This window comes from Pteropus vampyrus, unplaced genomic scaffold, assembly GCF_000151845.1.
Source record: "Pteropus vampyrus isolate Shadow unplaced genomic scaffold, Pvam_2.0 Scaffold55, whole genome shotgun sequence".
In the NCBI taxonomy this organism is placed as follows: domain Eukaryota; kingdom Metazoa; phylum Chordata; class Mammalia; order Chiroptera; family Pteropodidae; genus Pteropus; species Pteropus vampyrus.
In genome coordinates this window covers 7165448-7189189 of record NW_011888836.1, presented here as the reverse complement: position 1 = coordinate 7189189, position 23742 = coordinate 7165448, and the positions used below count along the sequence as shown (strand labels likewise).

At 33.7% G+C, this 23742-nt stretch overlaps 1 protein-coding gene across 1 annotated transcript in view; it reads left to right on the top strand.

The window, feature by feature from the left end:
• Positions 1-3232: 3232 nt before the first annotated feature.
• Positions 3233-23742, top strand: part of YES1 (YES proto-oncogene 1, Src family tyrosine kinase) — a 30778-nt gene continuing 10268 nt past the window's right edge. The window contains exons 1-8 of the mRNA XM_011360471.2: positions 3233-3373; positions 10413-10685; positions 13931-14030; positions 16725-16823; positions 18053-18156; positions 18259-18408; positions 19811-19986; positions 20121-20280. Coding sequence (XP_011358773.1) covers positions 3334-3373; positions 10413-10685; positions 13931-14030; positions 16725-16823; positions 18053-18156; positions 18259-18408; positions 19811-19986; positions 20121-20280 — 1102 coding nt within the window. The 5' untranslated portion in view covers positions 3233-3333. The remainder of the gene's footprint in view (positions 3374-10412; positions 10686-13930; positions 14031-16724; positions 16824-18052; positions 18157-18258; positions 18409-19810; positions 19987-20120; positions 20281-23742) is intronic.

Sequence of the window (23742 nt, the reverse complement as noted above, 5' to 3'; positions counted from 1 at the left end):
TATGTAGAATAATAATGCCAGAAGTCTGTATAGGAGTCTCTCTTGAGGTATTTTTTGGGGGGATGTGGGGGAGTTGGGGGGAGCAAAATTCTAGAATGTACGAAAATAGAATGAAACATGGAGATATAAAGTGTAGCATAAGGAAAATAATAATGTAATAAATATGTAAGGAGGAAGTGGGGCACTAGATTTAGTAGGGTGGTCACTTGTGTGTTATATAGATCTCATCACTTTGCTGTAAAACTGAAACATATACTATTGTATGCCAACTATAATTGAAAAAAAAAAACAACCTCATGAATGGTACTATGTAAATTCGAGCAGCTACTCTATTTTAATAAAGCCAGTAAAAAAAGAAAAATCAATTACTGTAATTCGCCATATCAATTGAATGAAGGAAAAAGCTCATGATCATATAAATAGATATAGAAAAGTATTTGACAAAATTTAATGCCCATTCGTGATAAAAATTCTCAGCAAACAGAGAATGTTCTTCAGCCTGATGAAAGTCAGCTACAAAAATATCTTACAGCTAGTATACTTAATGATGATAGACTGAATGCATCCCCCACTTAAGAACAGGAACAAGGCAAAGATGTCCTCTTTCATCACTTCTGTTCCGCATTGTACTAGAGGTGCTAGCCAGTGCAGTCAGGCAAGGTGGAGAGAGACATTCACCTTGAAAGGAAAGAATAAAACAGTGTTTATTTGTACACATGATTTTGAATGTAGAAAATTCTGCAGAACCTACAGAGTAGCTACTAGAACTAACATGTGAGTTTAGTAGGGTCTCAAGATAAGAAGGTATAAGTGTCAGGTTACACACACACACATACTTAGTATTATGTAAGTGATGAACATGGAAACAGAAATAATACCATTTATAGTAGCTTCAAAAAAACATTAATGCCTAGAGATAAATTTAACAAAAATTGAACAAGACTTCTACACTGAAAACTACAAAATATTGCTGAGAGAAAATTTTAAAGTTCTAAATAAATGGAGTACTAAATGCATGAATCAGGAGATCAATATTTTTTAAGATGTCAATTCTCCCCAAATTGATCTGTAGATTCAGTATCATCCCAGTCAAAATCCCAGCAGGCTTTTCTGTGTAGAGATTGAGAGGCTGTGTCTAAAATTTGTGTGAGAATGCAGAATCCTTAGTGCATGGTTTGCCAAACTACAACTTGCCAAATCTGGCCTACCCCCTTTTTAGGAAATAGTTTTATTGCAACACTGCCACACGTACACATTTATGTATTGTTTGTGGCTACTTTCACACTAAAATGGCAGAGTCAAGTACTTGTGACAGACAGTTTGTTCTGCAAAACTTAAAATGTTTAGTCTCTGGCCCTTTTCAGAAAAAAAATTTGTTGCCCTCCCGCTCTAGAGTATCCAAAGAAATTTTGAAAAAGATGAAAAGACTGGAGGACTTATCTTATCAATTTTCAAGACTTACTGTAAAGCTATAGCAATGAAGGCATTGTGATAATTGACATAAACATAGACATATACAGAAATAGGACTAATAGTATGGAAATAGGCCCACACATATATAAATTACTTGATTTTTGACAGAGGTACCACAATAATTCAATGAGAGATGGATAGTCTTTTTAACAACTTAGTTGTCAAAGAACTGTATATCCAGTTTGAAAATATTGAACCTTGGATTTTTGTAACATACACAAAAATTTACTTAAAATGTCTCAGTAGGCCTGATGTAAAGCGCTAAAACTTCTAGATGAAAGCATAGGAGAAACTCCTTTGGTGAAGAATTCTGAAATAGGGCATATACAGCACAAACCATAAAACAAAATATTCTTGATTGAACATCAAAATGAAAAATCATGCCTAAGGATACTATTATAAAAATGCAAAGGAAACTGCTAGAGAAAATATTACAATACATATATCTGACAAATAACTTGATTCTAGAATATATAAAGAGCGTAATAGTATTATAGTAAGTATTCTTGTTTGCAGAATATAAATGGAACAACTCAATTGAAAAATTGACTTGAACATATACTTTGCCATAGTAGATATGGGTAGCAAATAACATGAAAAGATTCTTAATATTAGGTGCTTAGTTATTAGGGAAATGTAAATTAAAACCACAGCAGTAGCACTACACACCGAGAAAAACTGACAGTGACAGTGTTGATGAAGATGTAGAGCAACTGGAACTCTGATTTTGATGATAAGAATGTAAAATATTAAAGCTGCTTTGGAAAAGTTTTGCAGTTTCTTATAAAGTCCTACTTATACTTCTCATACAACCCAGCAGTTTCACTCCTAGGTATTTACTTAAGTGAAACAAAAACTTTTCTTCACAGAAAAACCTGTATGTATGAGTTCATAGTGGCTGCATTTGTGATTTTCAAAAACCAAGAACAACTCATGTCTTTCATCCAGGGAATGAATGAATGAATGAATAGCAGCGTATGCATATAGTAGAATACTACTTAGAGGAAAAAAGAATTAATTGATACTTGTAAAAACATGGGTGGATCTCAGATGCATTAATTTTAGTGAAAAAAGCCAAAATCAAAGAGCTACATACTGTATAGTATCTGGTGAAACTATAAGAACAGAAAACAGGTAAGTGGTTGCCTGGGCTTGGGGTGGAGCTTGACTATAAAAGTGCGTGGACATATCACTGGGCAGTGATGGGACCGTTCTTTATCTTCATTGAAGTGGCAGTTGCACAACTGTTTGTATTTGTCAAAACTTGCAGACCCAGACACTAATAAGGATGAATTTTGCATATGTATGCCTTAATTTTTTAAATGGGATTTTAAGAGTGAGAAACTGATCGATTGAAACATTACAGACATGAAAGAATCATCATGGTGTCTTAGTAACTATGCCCTCTTACTTACATACTCTAACCTAAGTATAGAAATAATTTGGAGTTTAAGAGGACAGGCTTGTTGAAATGCTTTTGATAGCTTCTGACAAATTAAATGGTGATAAAGATGTTTGGCAGTTACCTAGGTCCTGACCATTATTTCTGTCAGTGAACTAGAAATCAGTGGTTAATTTGCAATTCTAATGATTTTGATAATACTCATGTTATAAATATGTATAACATCCAGTCAGCCATGTGTATTTTATATTGTGAGCTACCTTTTGATATCAATAGATTGCAGTTGTCAAAGCTTTTTTAGAAAGAATAAAGCATAAAAGAGTTGTCTGCATATTTAGGTCACATCCAAACTCAAGTAAATATATGATGGATTTCTGAGAGGGAAAAGAAAGACTTAGAACTGTTGTGGAGAATGTGAAGCAACAGGAATTCATATTCGTTGCTGGTGGAGATGCAAAATGGTACAGCCACCATGGAAAAGTTTAGCAGCTTCTTATGGTAAGGGTATACTTAATTTTATATGACCAAGCAGTTCCAGTCCTAGATATTGCGGGGGTGGAGGAGACACACATCTGCTCACCCAAAGACTTGTACAGGAATGTTTATAATTGCTTTATTTATAATAGCCCCAAATTAGAACAACCCAGATAGCCATCAACAAGTAAATGAGTAAATAAATTATGGTATATTCGTATGATGGAATTCTACTTAGCAATAAGAATTAATGAATTACCTGTTTATACAACAGCATGAAAGTGTCTCAGATACACATTGCTTAGCCAAAAAAAAAAAAAAAAAAGACTACATATGATTCCACTTATATGAAACTTTAGAAAAGATACATCTTTAGTTACAGAAAACTGATCAATGGTTGTCTAGGCCCGGGGTTGGGATTGATTGGGAAAAGGTTACAACAAAACCTATTGGGTGTGATCAAAATATTCTGTATTGTGATTATAGTATTGGTTGCACAGTTATAGATATTTGTCAAAACTCATTAAAACATATACTTTAAATTGGTGCATGTTTTTTGTTTTTGTATGTAAATTATACCTCAAAGTTGATTTTGTTTAAAGAAATCATTTTAGGAAAGTATTTCTGATAGTGTGCAAGAGAAGATTTCTTAATTTTAAATAAGTTCATATTTCTCAAAAAATCTTAAAGTAGCAGGAATATTCAAATTGATTTAAAAGCCTTGTCAGCATATTTTCATGCATATTATGTTTCACCAAATATCAGTATGAAATAGTTTGCTGAAAATTTTAATTTTACCTTTATAGGCAAAATATTGTAAGTTTTACAATATTAAGGCTATCTCAGAGTTATATAAATTGAGGGAAGTTTGAGATTTACAGTCAAGCACTGCTCATCAGCAGGGAAACATTCTGAGAAATTCATCATTATGTGATTTCATAGTTTTGCAAACATCATAGAGTGACTTACACAAACCTCGATGGTATACCCCACCACACACCTAGGCTGTATGATGTAGCCTGTTGCTCTTAGACTATAGGCCTCTGTAGCATATTACCGTACAAAACAACACAAGATTAAATTAAGCACAAGAGAAAATTATGCATTCAAGAAACAAGGTAAACACATGGTGTACTGTAGCACAGTGTACTGTTATATACAGCAAACTTTTTTTTAATAAGTAGAAACAGCACTCTCAAAAATAATGATAAAAAGTATAGTATAGTAAATGCATAAACCGGTAGTAACGTAGTCCTTTATTATTATTATCAACTATGATATACTGTACATTATTGTATGTGCTATACTTTTATGTGACTGGTAGCACAGTAGGTTTGTTTATACCAGCATCACCACAGACACATCAGTAATGCATTATGCTAAAACATTATGACATCACTAGGTAATCAGAATTTTTCAGCTCCATTATAATCTTATGGGACCACTGTCTCATACACGGTTCATTGTTGACTAAAATATTATGCAATGCATGTCTGTATTTTTAATAAGCTCTTGAATCCTGATATGTTGAAAAGGGATTTAATAACCATTGTCATGTGATTTAAGTAGTTTATTTAAAATCTTTTCAGCTGCAGTTAACAGAGAACCAAAGTAAAACTGGCTTATGTACAGTAGGTATTTGTTATCTCACATAATAAGATTTCTGAGGCAAAGTGTGTTCTAGGGTTATTATAGGGTTGTATAATTTAATATCTGAGCAACATCATCAAAAACCCAAGTCGATTTCATCTTTCAGTCCTACCATTCTCAGTATGTTGGTGTTCTTTTTTCAGATGGGTGCTTTGTAGTATTTGAATGGCTCTTTCAGATTTAGGCATCATAGATAACATCTAAGGAAGAATAGGAATATTCCTGTCTTGTATTTCTTTTTACAAGTGAAGAAAACTTCCTAGAAGCCCATGCTGATGGCTTACACAGTTAATAGACAAAAGGGATAAGACCACATGAGTGACTTAATTCTGTCATTGTTTACTATACTACCTAGGGCTGTACAGATGAAGGACTTGGCAGATGGGAGGAGAGTGAACAAAATCAGAGCAGGGAGAGAGCAGCAGCTATTGAGTAACTAAGCATCTGCTGTATTAGATTACACAAAGACTGAAGGAGAGGATCAATGAATTAGACTAAGAAATGAGTTAATAAATGTCTTAATAAAAGATGTGTGTTCCTAATTTGTGAAGATGTTACATTCCAAAAATTCTCCACATTGTCATGTTCTAGTCATTAATTTATTATTCAACTTAATGCGATCTAGCTTTTATTTTCAGAACACTAAGAAATGCTGTTGCCAAAGTTACCGAGCTCCTAATTACTGATCAGCTGGCCTTATAAATCAATATAAATGCACTTGACTTTATTTTGGTATTTATTTGGTCTTATTAGCCATTTTCTTCCTGAAAGTCTGTATCTTTATTTCCACTATGCTGTTTTACTTCTTATTAAATGTGTATTAAATTATAAAATACTTCAAACTAAAATAATTATGTCGTTACCCACATTTAGCACATTAATATTTTTCTCTATTTGCTTCATGTTTCTTTTAAGAAAAAAAAGATGCCATAGATATAGTTGGAATTCTTCCCTAACCCATTCCACTGTCTTTAAATTGATGGTTATCTTTTCCAACCATGTTTTTATATTTCTGAAAATATTCCCAACTGGAATTTCTGCTTCCTAATTTCTTTACTTGTCTCTTCCTTATATGTAGGTGCACTGCAACATTCTATTAATTCTTCACACCCCTCCAAACCTGTGCCTCGGATGAGTTTTATTATCTCCAACAGGTGTGGTTAAACTGTGAAAATATTTTTGTTTTAATCTTTTTCCGGTTTTCACTTTTTTTTGAGCTTTAGACTTATTATCAGTCCTCCGCTGGATTTAACAAGATGCCCCACAGGCACCTAAAACTAACATCTGAAACTGAACTCAGTGGGCCAGAAAAACCTGTTTCTTCTCTTCCTAAGTTATAGTGTTCCATTCAATTCAAACTAGAAAGTTTGGGGTTATCCAGCCCTTAACACACATAGTAACTACTTTTAAAGTGTTCAGGAAAATCCTAGGGAGTGAGTAAATGATTGCTTTTTCTTCATTATCTCCTCTACTCATATTCAACTGATAGCATAACTTGATTATTCTATTTAATATGTACCTCTCATTTTCCCTTCATCTTTGGCCCCACAATGTTCCTGCTTTTTTCCTTCCTCACATAGGTCATTGCAGTAGTTTTACAGCTCTACTTACTGCCACCATTATTTCTTTCTTTCCAGTCTATAATTCCTACTACCATAGTTATTCTAAAACTCATATCTTCTGCTAGTCACCTTTTTAAAAATCTTAAATAACTTCCCAGTGCTTCCTGGATAAGGACTAAAAGTTATTGCATAGCAAATAATCCTCTTTATGTGTAAATGTCCTCTACCTCTAGCCATCTGTCCCACCATTCTCAAAAACACACACCCCCTTATACTCCTGCCAAAGTTTTCTGTTCCCCAAATATGCTATGCCTTTTGAAGCATCTGAGATATTCTGCATACTTTTCATTCTTCCTGGAATATCCTACTTCCTCTTCCTTAAGTCTCCATCTCTTTAAGGTCTAGATCAGTTGCCACTGTCTTTGCAGAATTTTCTTTCTCAAGCACTCAAGGCAGAGTTGATGACTTCTGTTGTATTCCCATAGTGTTTTGTACATACCTCCACTCTAGCATTTTTCACCTTTTACAATACTGTACCGGTTTCCTAACCTTATTTATAACTTTATTTAAAGAAAAGGGACCATTTCTTGCTATTTCCAGTTTCCTTTATAGTGTCTTAATAAATATGTATTGTTAATAAATATATAATTTGTGTTAATAGCTTGGAACTTATAGAGACTTTTCCATATAAATGTTTTAAATGATGTTAGTTTCTAAGACAACCCATAAAAGTCTTTTGAACTAGTTGCACCTGAAGTTTACTTTAAATTGTAAATCATGTCCTACATTTATAATAATGTTTCTGAAGGATATGGGCAGCAGTGATGGCTTCTGTGTGTTGATAATGGGGTGCTAGTGGAACTGGACTGAAAATGTTGGTCTATCCTGGAGCTATTAGAAAGGGTAAGTGGGTAGATGTGAAAAGTTGGACTAAAGACTCTGGATTAAGAAAAAGAAGATGGAGTACAGGTTAAGAGAGTAGTAGTAATGGAAAACTGATAGGGCAAGAAAAAAAAAGGCGGTTTTTTAAAGGAAGAGAAGTGTTAGAAGTGATGTCTTACAGGGAGAAAAGACCTAAGCAAGGATCCTGGATGGAGAAAAGGATGCAAATGAGGAATTAAAGAAGCTGGGAATGAAAATATGGGGGAGGGTGAATAAATATAGGAACCCCTGTTATGAATTGATATATTTCAATCAGCCTATAATCAAATTTAAAGTAAATTACCATTACTGGCTTTCATAATTTTTTCTCCATCATACAACTGCTATTCTTTCAAAGTCTATGTAATTGTTAATGTTTTATTAATATTTAGACTTTGGATATAGGTATTTTGAAGATTCTTTGTATGGATTTAAAAATATTTGTGCATTTAACATGTTTTGTGGATATATGTCTTGATTATTGGTTAAAAGTCACTCTTCAACCTTGAGTATTGAGTCAGAATTTGCCAATCTGGTAAACAAAAAGGTACCTTTTAAAATTTACATTTATTAGAGAAGACTAGGAAGATTGGACATGTCTTCATATACTAATTGGCCTTTCATATTTTATCTGTGAATTGCCTCTTGATAGGTGTTCCTATTTTTCTGAGGGGCTATGTTTTTTCTTTTTTTTTAATATGTAAGGGTTGTATATATTAAGAATGCCACCCAGTTTTCATATGTGTACATTTGTGTGTGTCTTGAGAGGGGAAGTAAGAGCATGAGCAAGTACAAAGATACCCTCCCTATTTCTCATATCTTTAGCTTCACTTAAGAGTTTTTATCTCTACCCCTGTCCCCATGGAAGTTCAATAATCACGTGTCTGTTAGTCTTTTCCTTTAAGATTTCTAATTTTACATTATGCTCTAAAACAGTGGTCCCCATCCTTTTTGGCACCAGGGACCGGTGCTTCTATGAGAATCTAATGCCTAATGACCTATGGTGGAGCTGAGATGGTGATGCTAGTGCTGGGGAGCAGCTGCAAATACAGATGAAACTTTGCTGGCTCACCTGCCACTCACCTCCTGTTGTGCAGTAGCGGTTTGCAGCCTTGGGGGTTGGGCACCCCTGCTTTAAAAGACTTTCCCAACACTAGATTGTGAAATGAGTTATATTTTGTTTCTTCTTTCACTTTTAGAAGCCTTTTATGCATTTATCTTACAAGTCTCATGGTGTTTTTTTCAGTAGATATTTAGATTTCCAGCCCATCATGTTTCAGTGCTGGCCTTAACTGTCACATCTTGAGAATGTACTCATTTAAGAGTGATATGGAAACCTTCCAACTCTGAGATTCTGAGACTGTTTCTATTTTAATATTTATAGCCACAGTTTAAATTAATATTATACAGCCAAGGTTATAAACATTCAGTCTTTTAGAATTTGAGACAGTCATTATTCACCTTCTTCCTTTTGAATGCCATATGAGAAAAACTGTAAAATGAGAATGACCTTTAAAAGTAAGTGAATTAATGAAATCTCTATTAGTGCTGCTTCAGAAAGTGAATAGACTAATGCAATATTAGTATTAGTAATATTGTAATGTTAGTAAACATATGAATGTCATGTTGGTAGGCTGTACAGTGTATAAGAGATGAGTAACTCTTGCTTTTAAGAAATATATTGCCTGTAATTTGGTAGCTTGAGAATTAGGCTAGTAAGCAAAAAAAAAAAAAAAAAAAAAAAAAAAAAAGCAATAAGATGAGAGTCTCATATAAAAATCTTCCCAAAAGTACACTGCATGTTCTAAGGAAAAATATATTGTACCAATTATGTGGAGAGAGAGCCTAAAAGGAAAAGTATTTTGTGATTCTCATCAGCTAATGGATAAATTTTAGCAAGTAGAGATGTGAGGAGAGTACTATGGACAGAGGCACTTTTATGAGGAAAAAAAAACCCCACAAAAATAAGAAAATACAGGGCATAGGTATTGAGGAAATAGGATTTTTTTTTCTTGTACACATGAGAAAAGTTTGAGGAAATAATAGGAGATGAAGTTGAGAAGTTGAATTGGCGTCATATTTGGTAAGCACTGGAGATGTGTCTATCAGTAGGTAAGGGAAAAGATGTCATATATGGTAGCCACCAGCCACATAGAGCTCTGGAGTACGTGAAATGTACCTGGCCCAAATTGAGGTATATTTTAAGTTTAAAATACGTACCAGATTTTTAAGAGTACAAAAAACAATATAAAACATCTCAAAACTTTTATATTGCTGTGTTGAAATAATTATATTTTAGATGTATTGGGTTAAATAAAATATATTACTTAAATTAATTTTACCTGTTTTTTTTTAATGTGGCTACTAAAAATTTTTAAATTATATTGCGGCTCAGATTATATTTCTGTTACACAGTGCTGGTATACATAGAAGGAATATAGCCAGTATTTGCTAGTACCTACTACATGCCAGATATTATCTAGAACTTAAGTTAATCCTCATAGAAAACATTATGAAGTAGGTGATATTATTATTCTTTTCAAGTAACTGAGATACAGAGAGGTTTAGCAATATACCTGCATCACTCCACTAGTAAATAGAAAGCCAAAATTCAAACTTAGATCTCTCTGGCTTCACAGCCCTTGATTTGGCCTGGACACTGTGGCATGTTGTCATTGGGCCATTAAAGTGGTTGAGGTAGAGAATGACATGATTGGAATGATGCTTTAGCAGAATTGTAATAAAGACAAATGAGAGGAAGGGACTTCATTTTCAGCTGTCTGATTTTTTGCTTTGCTTTTGTTTAATGTTACTTTTTTTTTTTTTTCAGGAGAAAAATGCCATGTTTAAAGTCAATTTTTGAATTATATCTTTTGACATGTCCTTTATGTTAACTGCTTCTCAAAGTATTTGCCTTATTACTTTTGTAGATTTGATAATGGGCTGCATTAAAAGTAAAGAGAACAAAAGTCCAGCCATTAAACATAGAACAGAAAACACTACAGAATCTGTCAATACAAGTGTCACCCATTATGGAGCAGAACACACTGCAGCGACACCGACATCTACAGCAAAGGGAACATCTATTAATTTTAACAGTCTTTCCATGACACCATTTGGAGGATCCTCAGGGGTGACACCTTTTGGAGGAGCATCTTCCTCATTCTCAGTGGTGCCAAGTTCATTTCCTGCTGGTTTAACAGGTGAGATTAAATGGACAGTTCTGTTGTCATTTTGAGAACATGACTTTGGGCAATACATACATAAGGTTTGCCTTCTGTAAGAGAAATAACTTACTGGGGGACTTTTTAAATAAGTTTATGTGAAAATTAAAGTCTCTAATATAAAAATTAAAGTGTTATATACATGGATGTTCTGGGAAATTTGGTGATAATCTGATGGTAATTATGTATTGAGTTACATCATTAATTATTTCGTTAATTCATTTGTCAAATAATTATTGAGTGCCCATTATGTGGCTGGTACTGGGGATATAAAGATTAAACCATAATGTAAAGTACAGCATAGGGAATATAGTCAGCAATATTGTAATAATTATGTATGGTGTTAGATGGGTACTAGACTTATTAGAGTGATCATTTCATGAGCTATATAAATGTCTGCTAACTGTTGTACCCCTGAAACTAATATAATAGTATACGTCAACTGTAATTGAAAAATAAAATTTAAAAAATATACCCCACCCTCATGAATGTTACTCTTAGGATTGTAAAGTGCTATCCGCTATTAAAATATTTTAGTAATTACTTAATAAATGTTAATTAAGTGGCAGTGTGGTGATAATATATTTTTTCTATTAAGTACTACTGCTTTAAAAAAAATTGAGGGTCAAAGTTTAAATGATTTTTTTTTTTTTTAGAATCACAGATAATATGCAGGAGAGCCCAGATTTAATGTCCTATTCCAGAACTCTATTTATTATTTATATCATAATATCCTTTCAGAGAACAGCAAGAAGTGACAGCTGACAACTTTTAAGGGAGCCAGAAATACTCTTAAAAATTAGTCAGAAATTTTAAAGAGAGAGTTCTTTTAGAAAGATCTGATGTCTAGAGGCGTTTCCCTTGAATAACAAAATACATCTGATTTAAAAGAGTAGCATGAGCTCCAGGATTCATTGATTCAGCAGTTCTTTGATGTCATCAACAACTCATGTTTCTTTGCTCTTTCTGCTATAGCCCTTCGAGTGTCTGTCCACTTTATCTTTAGACTTGACAAAACAGTTGCCAGCATCAAATTAAGCAACATGTGTCCTTACTGACAATGGGGACAAAAGAAGAATCTTTTCTATAAGCATGGACTATAAATTTGTCCCTTCAATTTGCTTGCCTCTAGACCAGTAATAAACCAGAGGAATGCCATGCACTGATGCTGTTAGACTGTTCATTTGGGGAGTTATAGACCTCCGAGTCAGTTACAATCTTAATTCCAACTTCCTAACTCTAAATACTTCAGTAATAAATGGCCATGATGGTATTTCTCAGTCATCCGCTAAAGTTTAAAATATTTTCAGGATTCTATGTTTGGGAAAGATAGTAATCCAAAATGATTAAAGTAAATATTAAATTTAAAGACATACTTCAGCTACCTAAAGCAGTTTATTTACATGAAATAGTAAGTTCATGGGTGTTCATTTATTAATAAATATGGAGTGTCTGTGTGCCAGGTATAGAAAGTTCTAAGCAAGAGAAACAAGGTTTCTGCCCTAATGGAGTTTACATTATAGTGAAGATTGGGCAATAATTATACAAACAACTAAACAGTATGCTTAATGGTTCTTAAATGCTATGAAAGAACTAACCAGAAACTTGGCGCAGGCCCTTTGGATGATCATGGAAAGGCATCTTGAGAAAAAATCATCTGAGCTGAAATTTGGTTAATGAGAATGACCCAAACATATGCAGAACTGGGAAAAGAGCTTTCTAGAGAGAGAGAATAATGAATGCAGAGTTTAGGAGGTACCGTTGGACTTGGCAATTTTTGAGGACTAGTGAGGAGCTCAGTATGGAAAGGTAGTAAGATTGTTTGATGCGGGATTGAGAAGTCAGGATTACTCAGGACTTCATAGACTCTGGTAAGAAGTTTGGGTTTTGTTTAAAGCCAGAAAGAAGCTATTGTAGAAAATTTAGTAAAAAGTTTGCGTAATTGAATTTCCTTTTTAAAAAACATTCTGGCAGCTGTGCGGAGAATGGAGAATGGAAGCAGATACAGAAGCAGGTTAGGAGGCTACTACTCTCAGTAGACCCTGCAGTCCCAGTGAAAGATAATAAGGACTTGGATTAAGATTGCAGCAGTAGAAATGGAAAAGAAAGTAGATAAGATATTTTAGAGGTAGAACTGACAGTGCTGGTCACGGGCTTGGCTTGAGTTGAGTACCTGATTGGTTAGTAGTGCCATTTGCTTAGGTAGGGAAGATTTGGGTAGCAGGTTAGAAGAGGAAAACCAACACCTTTGTTTTGTACCTAATACATTTTAAAAGCTTGTTAGACCAGTCAAGTAGAGATGTCAAATAGGTAGTTAATATAGAACTGGAACCAGGGAGTGGGGAAGAGGGGGGAAGTCCAATAAATGAGATAATTTGTTTTATTCTTTTGTTGGTAGATAATAGTTTGGCTGTTTAAGTGTGCTGATCTTTTAAGCATCTGCACACAATGGTATATATAAGGCAGGGGTCCCCAGTCCCTGGGCCGCAGACCGGTACCAGTCAGTGGCCTGTTAGGAACTGGGCTGCACAGCAGGAGGTGAGCATCAGGCAAGCAAGCGAAACTTCATCTGTATTTGCAGCCACTCCCCAGCAGCTCAGCTCCACCTCAGATCATCAGGCATTAGTTTCTCATAGGAGCACCGGTCCCTGGTGTCAGAAAGGTTGAGGCCTGCTGCTGTATATGACACAGTTATTTTTGGCATTTGTAATTCATGTTAGCCATAAAATTTAATTACTAAGAAAAACATGCCGTTTTTATATTTGAATGTTTAATATAATAAATTATCTTACTAAAACCCTAGTTATTGCTGTTAATGATGAGTCTCAAAGATCAAAATGTTCACTCATTGTTCATAAGAAGTTTAGACCATCAGTGACAGTAGTTTATAGTACTCGTTAATGCTTTTTCTGCCAAATAACTGATTTGAATATTGACTGTCTTTCAAGCTAGAGATGTTGCTACTATGAATCAAAATTAAATTTGTTTCTCTGGGTCTGTAGAATTTTAGAATTTATAAAGTACATAACTTTCATAAAAGGTCTTAAGAGAGCATCTTAGTAACTTGAAAATGCCAGCTGCCCATATTTCCAACTTTTAAAAATAGATTCTGGAGACTATGAAAAAAACTATGCTTAAATTTTTTTGCTGGCAGTGTTTTTTTTTTTTTTTCCTTTTTGTTAATTTGCCCATATAATTTACCTTGGTCTTTATTCCTTCATTAGGTGGTGTAACTATATTCGTGGCCTTATATGATTATGAAGCTAGAACTACAGAAGACCTTTCATTTAAGAAGGGTGAAAGATTTCAAATAATTAACAATACGTAAGTGTTGTGAATGAAAAATACTGACTAACAACCTGGTCTTTCATCTGAAACCACTGACCTAGCTGACGATTCAGAGATGCGAGTAGTAGGGCATGGGTCTCTGCCCACTGGGTTGGATGATGCCTTTGGTTTCATTAGACACATGACAGAATACTACTCATGTAGCCAGAAGTTACTTCTACAAATTGTGCTGTTGTGGTTCTGCCATGAAAGGTAGAGATTTAAGAATGAAGACTGAGCGATTATATGTAAACAAGTAATATTGCTTTCAAAAAACATTACTTAAAAAAATCTTTATAAAGAGAATTTTATATTTCTATTTAAGTACTAAATGATTTAAAGATCTTATCCCTTTCTTAAAAAAAAAAAAGGAAAAAGACTAGGTAAGGAACTTCTGTAATTCCAAACTGCCCAAAGTAAGTTGCTTTTTTCCTAGGTGATTCTTAGACTTGTTGTCAGTTAGTGGCCCACCATAGAAATTCCAGCTATGGAAAATAGATCCCATAATTTTGTTAGCAGGTGTAGCAACCACTTTGTATGTTCTCAAAATATATATTTATGGTCTCTTTGCTTCCAGTCATGTTTCAGTCCATTCTTATTCCCATTTACTACCAGTTATTGTTCCAGAACATAAAAAATGTTCATGTCTCTCTGCTTTAAAACCCTTCAATAGCTATCAGTTGCCATCAACAGAAAGAAAAGTAACAATAATAGTAGGCATCACTCATTAAGCTTCTTCCCTTTTGTCACTCCACTGCTTAACCATGTCGAATTACTTGAATTTTCTGAATACACTGTGGTTTCTCACTTTCTTCATGCCTTCACACATGTGATTTCTTTCTCCTGTAATATGACATTTTATCTCTCCATTTTTTCCCCTTTATCTGGCCAACTGAACTCATCCTTCAGAATGTATATTTCGATGTCCTTTCTCAAGGAAGCCTTTCTTGACATTTTTCCGCTCCCTTGTGGCCCAGTCCCCACCTCCTGCTGGATTAAGTGCCTTTCTTAAATGTTCACATAGCAACGTATGCAAACCTTAAGCATAGCTGCCATCCCAATTTTGAATTATAATTTATCACTTGCTTATCATTCTTTAAACAAGGGTTCTCAACCTGGGGTAAAATTGCCCAGGGGATATTTGGCAATCTATGGAGACATTTTTGGTTGTTAAATTCAGGGTGCTGCTACTGTCATCTTCTAGTGGGTAGAGGCTAGGGATATTGCTCAGCATCTTGCAATGCACAGGACAGCCCTCCACAACAGAGTTATCTGGCCCAAAGTGTCAATAGTGCCAAGGTTGAGAAATTCTGCTCTAGACTGTGCATTTCTTGAGGATAAAGACTATCTTTTTACCCTTTTTTCTAGCACTTTTTATAAAATTTAAAAGATATTCAGTAAATGTTTGAATGAATCAATGAATGGTTGGCAGGATTAAATATAAAGTTTTCAGTTTGTATGTCTGAAAGTATGTAATATATACTAGGAAGCTACAAATCAAGTGTATGAGTTCGTAAATGTTTGAATTACCAAAGGATTATTTTCATTTCATTTTCTAGAAAGCAAATGCACCTTAAGCATTTATGAAATTTCAGTTTAGATAAACTATTTTCAGTACTTTTCTCTGGTAAAGCAAAACATAACTTTTAATTTTCAATAGTGGAACCCATATATATTCCTCATTAGAGACTGATAATATATACTTCTTTCACATTAATTTTGCAAGAGTCAAGACTTATGTATTATGAACTGTATATAGTTCTCATGTTCTAAATTGCTTTTAGTCTTATTTGGATATTTAAGATAATATTTTTGTATATACTTTATTCCAATAATTAAATTTTTATTGTTATTGCCCATTGACAATATTTTGGCTACAGGAGTTCTAGGGCATCTTGATTTTTTTCCTAAAGTGACTAAAAAGGAACATTATAATTTTATGGACTATTAAAAGAAAAGCATTTGGCAAAGATAAAGAATGAACTACTGGTACATGCAGAAACATAAATGAACCTTGAAAAAATTATGCCAAGTGAAAGAAACCAGTCAAAAAGACCATATATTGTATGATTCTGTTTATATGAAATGTCCACAATAGGTATATCCATAGATTAAAAACCACAAAAAGCAGATTGGTAGTGGTGGGGCAGGAGGGGAGGGAGTGGAGAGTGACTGTTAATGGATATGGGTTTCTTTGGGGGGTTGATGGAAAGGTTCTAAAATTGATTGTGGTAATAGTTGTATAACTCTGAATATGTTTAAATCCACTAAATTGTACATCTTAAATGGGAGGATTTTATGGTATGCAAATTATACCTCAATAAAGCTTTTAAAAAGGAAACAATTAAAACTGAGTAATTTGAAAGATTTACCTCTGAGATTGTTTTATTCAGTGTGGTTGATTGTCCCAGGTTGAAAGAGTTTGTAACAAAGTGATCTTATAACTAAAATTAAACTGTGATATTTTAATTTGGTTTGGAGCAGAAATGCAGCTGTGCATTTGCTTATTCTCTTAATTCATAAAACCTATTTTTAGTAGTAGTCTTTGAGTTTGATTCTTGAGCAGATGAATGCATAAATACAAAATGAAAGTAATATCTCTTGTCTCCTTCAGATACAAGACAACACTGCAATAGATCGTGCCTTGAACAGTAGTCTATCGTGTGATTACTGTTGTTTTGTGTGTTGCAGGGAAGGAGACTGGTGGGAAGCAAGATCAATTGCTACAGGAAAGAATGGTTATATCCCCAGCAATTATGTAGCCCCTGCAGATTCCATTCAGGCAGAAGAGTATGGTGCTACTTCATATTTTATTAATTGTTTTGATTTTTAAAATGTTTTAATGCACATTCTACTTAGCCACAACTTTACACACACACAATTACATATCAGTCTTAATATAGCTAATGTATCATATTAATAGGGGATGTTACTTGAAAATTAATAATTAATGCAATAGTATTCACTTAGAGCAGGATCATAAATAAATCTACACTTATAGTACTGTTATGCCTTTACTCTTTTACTTTAAAAAATTATGTTAACCCTTTTTGTATTCTTTGTGTACTGTCTCACTTTAAAAATTTACCCTCTGTTGAGAGTGTTATATCAGTGTTATTTTCTTGACTTAGGTGCTTGCTCCTTTTTAGGAGAGAGAGTATCCTTGTCTTTTAGGAAGTAACACACTGCAGTATTTTAGGAATAACAATTCAGCATGTTTGTAACTTACTCTCAATCAGTTCAGAAAAAATTATACACACCTATACACAGTCAGGGAGAAACTATGACAAAGCAAATTGTTAACAGTTGGGAAACCTGGGTGGAGGGTATATAAGAGTTCTGTCTACTATTCTTGCAACTTTTAAAAAGTTAAAGTTCACCTTTAATGATATATTACGTTCAAGTCAAACCAAGTTTATCTGGGATCCATAAATGCTATTTTATTTTCATATCATAACATTTAACACGATGCCTTGCATGTAGTGGTATTCTATCAATGTTTGTTTGCTTTTACTAATGATATGTAATTTGTCTCCTTAACTGTCACTTTTATTCACAAAACTGTATTAAATCAAACTTACATGAATTAGAATTCCTAAGAATTTGGATATAGTTTACTTGCATCCTACTAAATGTGGATGATCACACTGTCACCAGAGAATCACTTTTATTCTTCATACTGTAGTCTTAGTATTTCTATCTGTCACTGATTGAAGGGCTCTGTCTCATTGCCTTTCCTTCTCCATTTACTACCCTTACTACCCTGCCAGGTGGAGTTTAAGAGACATGTTGAATAGTCAATACGTGGAAATACTATGCCAGAGTATATTCTGACAGTAATATTTGTAATATTCCTATTTAATAAATAGCTTTCATTGTGTTTTACTGTATTTTTATGATATATTCTATAGTTATTCTTTATCATCCTTTAAATCCCACTCCATTCTTGTTAATACTTATGTATAATTTTTCTTATCCATACACCTTTCTAACTCAGAACACTATTAATTTTTTTCCAGATGGTATTTTGGCAAAATGGGGAGAAAAGATGCTGAAAGATTACTTCTGAATCCTGGGAATCAACGAGGTATTTTCTTAGTACGAGAGAGTGAAACTACTAAAGGTATGAATGTTATGTTAATGTAAGTATAAAATTATTCTTAGGCAGTATTTTGAGAAAGATAAAGATTTTATTCCACCCTACCCCCCCACCCCCACCCCACAGGTGCTTTTTCCCTCTCTATTCGTGATTGGGATGAAGTAAGAGGTGACAATGTGAAACACTACAAAATTAGGAAACTTGACAATGGTGGATACTATATCACAACCAGAGCACAATTTGATACTCTGCAGAAATTGGTAAAACATTACACAGGTATGTGAATATTTCAAAGGTGAAAATTATTTCCTCATGTTCTATTTTATGCGGACAAAATTCATGTTTCATATCTCTTAAAGTTTAGCATGCTACTTTACACATAGTATGTGCTCACTAAATATCTGTTGTATTCTAGTTTTTAAATGAGGAACTGATAATACTTATACCTAAATTATATTCTTGGATGATGTGTTAAAATCAGATTATCATCATTTAAGTCTTAATATCTTACTGGCATTATGTTTACATTAGAGTTCCATGTTATAACAGCTAAATAACAAGATAGATTGTGGGAATAAATAAAATAAGTGTTTTATTTAAGGACACTTGTTAAGTAGGTAAAGCTATGAAAAAGCTGTATCAGATATCCTTTTGGTTTACTTTCCTCTGCATGGGCTGGAGTATATGAGATTTCTTAAAGGATAAATCCGTAGAGATTTATTTATTAAGTAAAATAAATCCAATGAAGATGCATGTTTCTTTTCCTGGAAAATTAACCTGTAACAACTATAGACATTCCTCAGTCTTTCAAGGGCCTTTGAAAGGTGCAGTCTTAGAGTCTTCTTTCTCAAAAATTTTCTTTGCCAATTTGATATATGAATCCATTTGAAATTCTTTAAATGATTAATACTAGGGAAGGAGAAGTTTCCATAGCAATTTCTTCTTCAGTGACAGCTAGCTGCAAACTGAATCTATCAAATCAACCGCCTGTGTTGACAGTGATCAAACATGTTGCCAAGCAGTGACATCAGTTGTAATTGTACTTGTTAGAATGTGGGTTTGTGTGGTTACTTGCTGAGAATGGGAAAGAACATGTCCTATTTACAATAAGAAAGATTGTATAAGCAGGATTCACAAATCAAACTATTATGAATTTGAGATTCCCTGTTTTTGTGTCTCCCTTATTTAAAATTCAGTCTCCTAAATGCAGAAATTTTTCTTTGATTTTTGGTATCCCTCTTATATTGGTAGTTACTAGAAATAACAATTAATGGTAGTATTCTCTTTGGGAAGAAATAAAGCACAGTGGTCAAAAGCAGAACTTTGGAGGCAGCCAGACCTAGAGTTTGAATCCCATCTACATCACTAAGTGACCTTGAGAAAGTAGATTAGTTTTCCAAGACTCAACTGAGATCTGTAAAGTGCTCAATTAGTACAATTGCTGGAACATAATAAGTATTTCATAAGTAATAACTTTTAAAATGTAACAAAATGTTTTATTTCTTATGTTTTGCTTATGTACAACTCCCTTGTGTTTGTGCTTTTATAAAAAAAACTGGTAGAACACTATTTTTTGTTTTGATTTTCTATAATTTAAGTTTTTTAAAATATTGATAGTACATGTACCTTAATTTTTCTGAGTAATTCATTTTACAGTGTAGTTTATTCATTTATCTAGAACACGCTGATGGTTTATGTCATAAGTTAACAACTGTGTGTCCAACTGTGAAACCGCAGACTCAAGGTCTAGCAAAAGATGCTTGGGAAATCCCTCGAGAATCTTTGCGACTAGAAGTTAAGCTAGGACAAGGATGTTTTGGTGAAGTATGGATGGGTAAGAAGCCTGAACTTTCAGTTTTCTTTGTCATTGTTTAGCCATAGATTAAAATGCCACAATTAATTATAAGATAGGTTGAAATATTTAAGATAATGCTGCTCCTTAAAGTTTGGTGTAAATTCTTTTCAAATATAGATTAAAACAGTAAAAGTATTGTTTTTTCAAAACACTAAAACCAGGTACAATGATGCCAGACGCTTTTCTTCAAGAGGCTCAGATAATGAAAAAATTAAGACATGACAAACTTGTCCCACTATATGCTGTTGTTTCTGAAGAGCCAATTTACATTGTCACTGAATTTATGTCAAAAGGTATGTGTCTATTAGTATCTCTTAGGGTATGCATGTTAATAAACTTTTAAAAAACAAGTCTTTGTTTTTATTTTATACATACAGGTTTTTATCATACAGTGTTTTCTAAGATTTTTATGTAGACATTTGAAAAGAGAAAAATCTTACATTTTAACAGAATAGTGATTCACTCCAGTTATTCCAAAAGATACAAAGTTCAAAAGGAAAATAAGGCAGGCAGAATTTATTTTGAAATAAATCCTTCATTCTGTTTGACTAAAGAAAACAGAATAGCTAAGAAAATGAAAAAGAAAAAAAAGTACTTGTACAAATTGAATTAAAATAATGCAGTCAGAAAGATACATCTTTAGTATTAAAGCAAAGAAATCAGGTAAAGTTAAGTAAATTAACTTTATCTCATTTTAATATAAGCATACTCTCCCTCTCCATAGTCAGAATGCCTAGAAACTTTTTTTCTGTGTTTCTATTATCAACTGAAATGTCTCCATTCTCCTAAACCCTAGACTCCAAAGTGGGATTTTAAGTAACAGGAATGATTAGGGCCAGGATAAAGAGAAGGAAAGATTGCTCTTCCCTCTTTTTCCCTTTGCTAACGATGCTTTAGAAGAGGAACCAGTAAGTCATAAAATATGCCAACAGGCTTGCTTTTTACCCTCTTGAATTTTATCTACGTTTTTTACTCTTAACAAGTCACTATCCATAGGTAACACTGATTGGCATTCCTCTCCAGTAGTCCATCTTGGCCAACAATTTAGTTCCATCTAGTGGTGACAGGGCCAACTACAAGCTCCACATTTGCTATAGGAAAAATCCCCCCCCCAAAACAAAGAGAAAAAACAAAGGGTTAAGAACTGACATAGCCTACTAATTGATAGCCAAACATACCTAACGCCCCAAAGTACATGGTAGTTTTTGGAAGGAATCTACTGCAAACCACTGCCAAATATCACATTTCAGAGTACATTGGATGAACTAGAAAAAGAAGGAAGGAAAGGAACAATAAAGAAGAAGTTTAAATCAAGATATAGAATTAAAAAAAAAAAGTAAATCAAGATATTGATAGCATAAGAATATAATGGAGGTAAAGCTAGTGGTCCATTAGCTTTGTATATTGATTTTAAGAATTACTTAATTAGGAGAGCATGGGAAAATTCTATGCTGTCAGGTTGCTGGGTTAGGATTATTTCTAATTGGGAGATTTAGAAGCAAGATCACAATTGTCCCTTCTAGTTTCAAAACTGTAATTCCCCATCTTGCTAATTAGGTACTTAGCAGTTGGCCCTATATAATCCATCTCATTGCCTCAGGTGCTTTCACATAAACCCACTTTTCTGGCCAAGTGGGTAATTTTGTTGCTCCATGTTTCCATGAGTTTGTTCATGTTATTTCCTTCACCTGGAATGTGGTTTCCCTATCTCTTGACCAGTCTGTTAACTATACGCCCTTCAGATTGTACTTAAGTCAGGTATTAGAAGCCTTCCACTAATATCCCCATCTGTCATGAGCATTATGGTTTTTGAAATCTTTATAGTCAGAGTACTCTAGAAATTATTAACAACCAAAATTTATTGACTGCTTCTAATAGATAAGACACTCTGCTCGTTATTAAAAGGTGTCAAAGAAATATAGCCTCCCAAATAATTTACATTAAATTTGGAGACAAAAGACTTAAACTCCTGAAGAGTTACTTTTCAGTATAAAAGTAAACGATGATTCACTATAAACAAACTAAGCTACAGGCCAAAACATAATGAATTTCTAATAAGGATAATAGAAATTGAGGAAGAGATCATAGGCTGGAATAAATTGAGAAAAATTAGAAAAAACAAGTCTTGAATTACACTTTAAAGTTATGGAGGATATGGATGGGTAAAGTGAAGAGAATGGGTATTTCTGCAGAGCTAAAAGGATTGAGGAAATGGCTAATAAAACAATGGCTAATGGGAAGTACAGACGTAGTAGAAGAAACTAGGAAATAAGGCCAGGGAGGTATATGAGACAAATTTAAAGATTGCTTTTAATTGGTTCCACTACTATTTATTGAGTACTTACCCTCTGCTAGGGTCATAAATGAGCCTCAGAGGGTTTTTGAACTTCCTCTGAAGTTATGTGTTAGTTTTTTCATGCTTATGTATGTTTTCTGGAAAGAGCATTCATAGTTTTCATCAGATTCTCAACATATGAACCAAAAAAATATTAAGGACCAATGATAGATAGAAAACATTCTATAATAAATGGATATAAGAAACATTTAAGGGGAAGTGGTATTTGTTGTGACTGGTTAAAAATCAGAGAAGAGGAATTGTCAAAATGACACATTCCAATTCTGGATTTCTATGCTCTGTAGTTTTTGCACTATTTTAGCACTTTACCTATTGTTGCACTGAACAGTGTTCTAAGTGTTGTATCAATTAAAGAACTGTATCTTTTGCTTTTTATATACATTCTGCATTTTGTATTGAATGTATAAATGTAGAGTATTTCTATAACCTCAGTCTGTCCTGCAGACCAAGAAAAAGAAGTGTTCCTTCCTCTGTTTAAGGATAGTTCCTTTAGTGCATTCTTTATCCTTCCTTATGTTGAAAAAGGAAACCCTGTCTTGGTCTCAGCATCTGCTTTTCACCTACTGCTCTACCTTTTTGCTTCCCTTCACAGCCAAGATATTTTAAAGAACAGGCAGTACTCCCAGTCTTTATGCCCTAACCAGCGATTTACTCTTTTTTGAAACCTGTTCACATTTACTTAATGTTTTCACATTTTGCCACATTTGCTTCAGATCATTCTGAGGAAACAATACATTTAACTATCTAATTGAATCCTTGTTTTTACCCCTTCTTGGACCTATTTTCCTTTTAGCTCATCTTTCAGGGCCCTTTGGGCCCATTTCCCTTCAGAGGTAACCTCAGTTTCGAAGTTGGTGTTTACCTTTCCCATCTGCATTTTTAATGTCAATATGCTTTTACTAATATATATTTACCTATTAACAATATTTGTATGTTGTTTTTTTTTTTTGCAAAGATCTAACTATTTCATTCAACAGGTTCTTTTCTCTTTAAAAACATTTTTTTTCAGTTACAGTTGACATCCAATATTAGTTTCAGGTGTACAGCATAGTGGTTAGACATTTATATAATTTATGAAGTGTTCCCCCAATTAGAATCGTACCCACCTGGCACTATACATAGTTATTACCATGTTATTGACTGTATCCCCTTTGCTGTACTTCACATCCCCGTGACTCTTGTAATTACCAATTAGTACTTTTTAATCCCTTTACTTTTTTCACCCAGCTCCTCAACCCCGCTCCCATCTGGCAGCCATCAGTTTATTTTCTATATCTATGTGTCTGTTTCTGTTTTGTGTGTTTATTTTCTTCAGATTCTACATATAAGTGAGATCATGGTATTTGTCTTTCTCTGACTTATTTCACTTAGCATAATACCCTCTACGTCCATCCTTGTC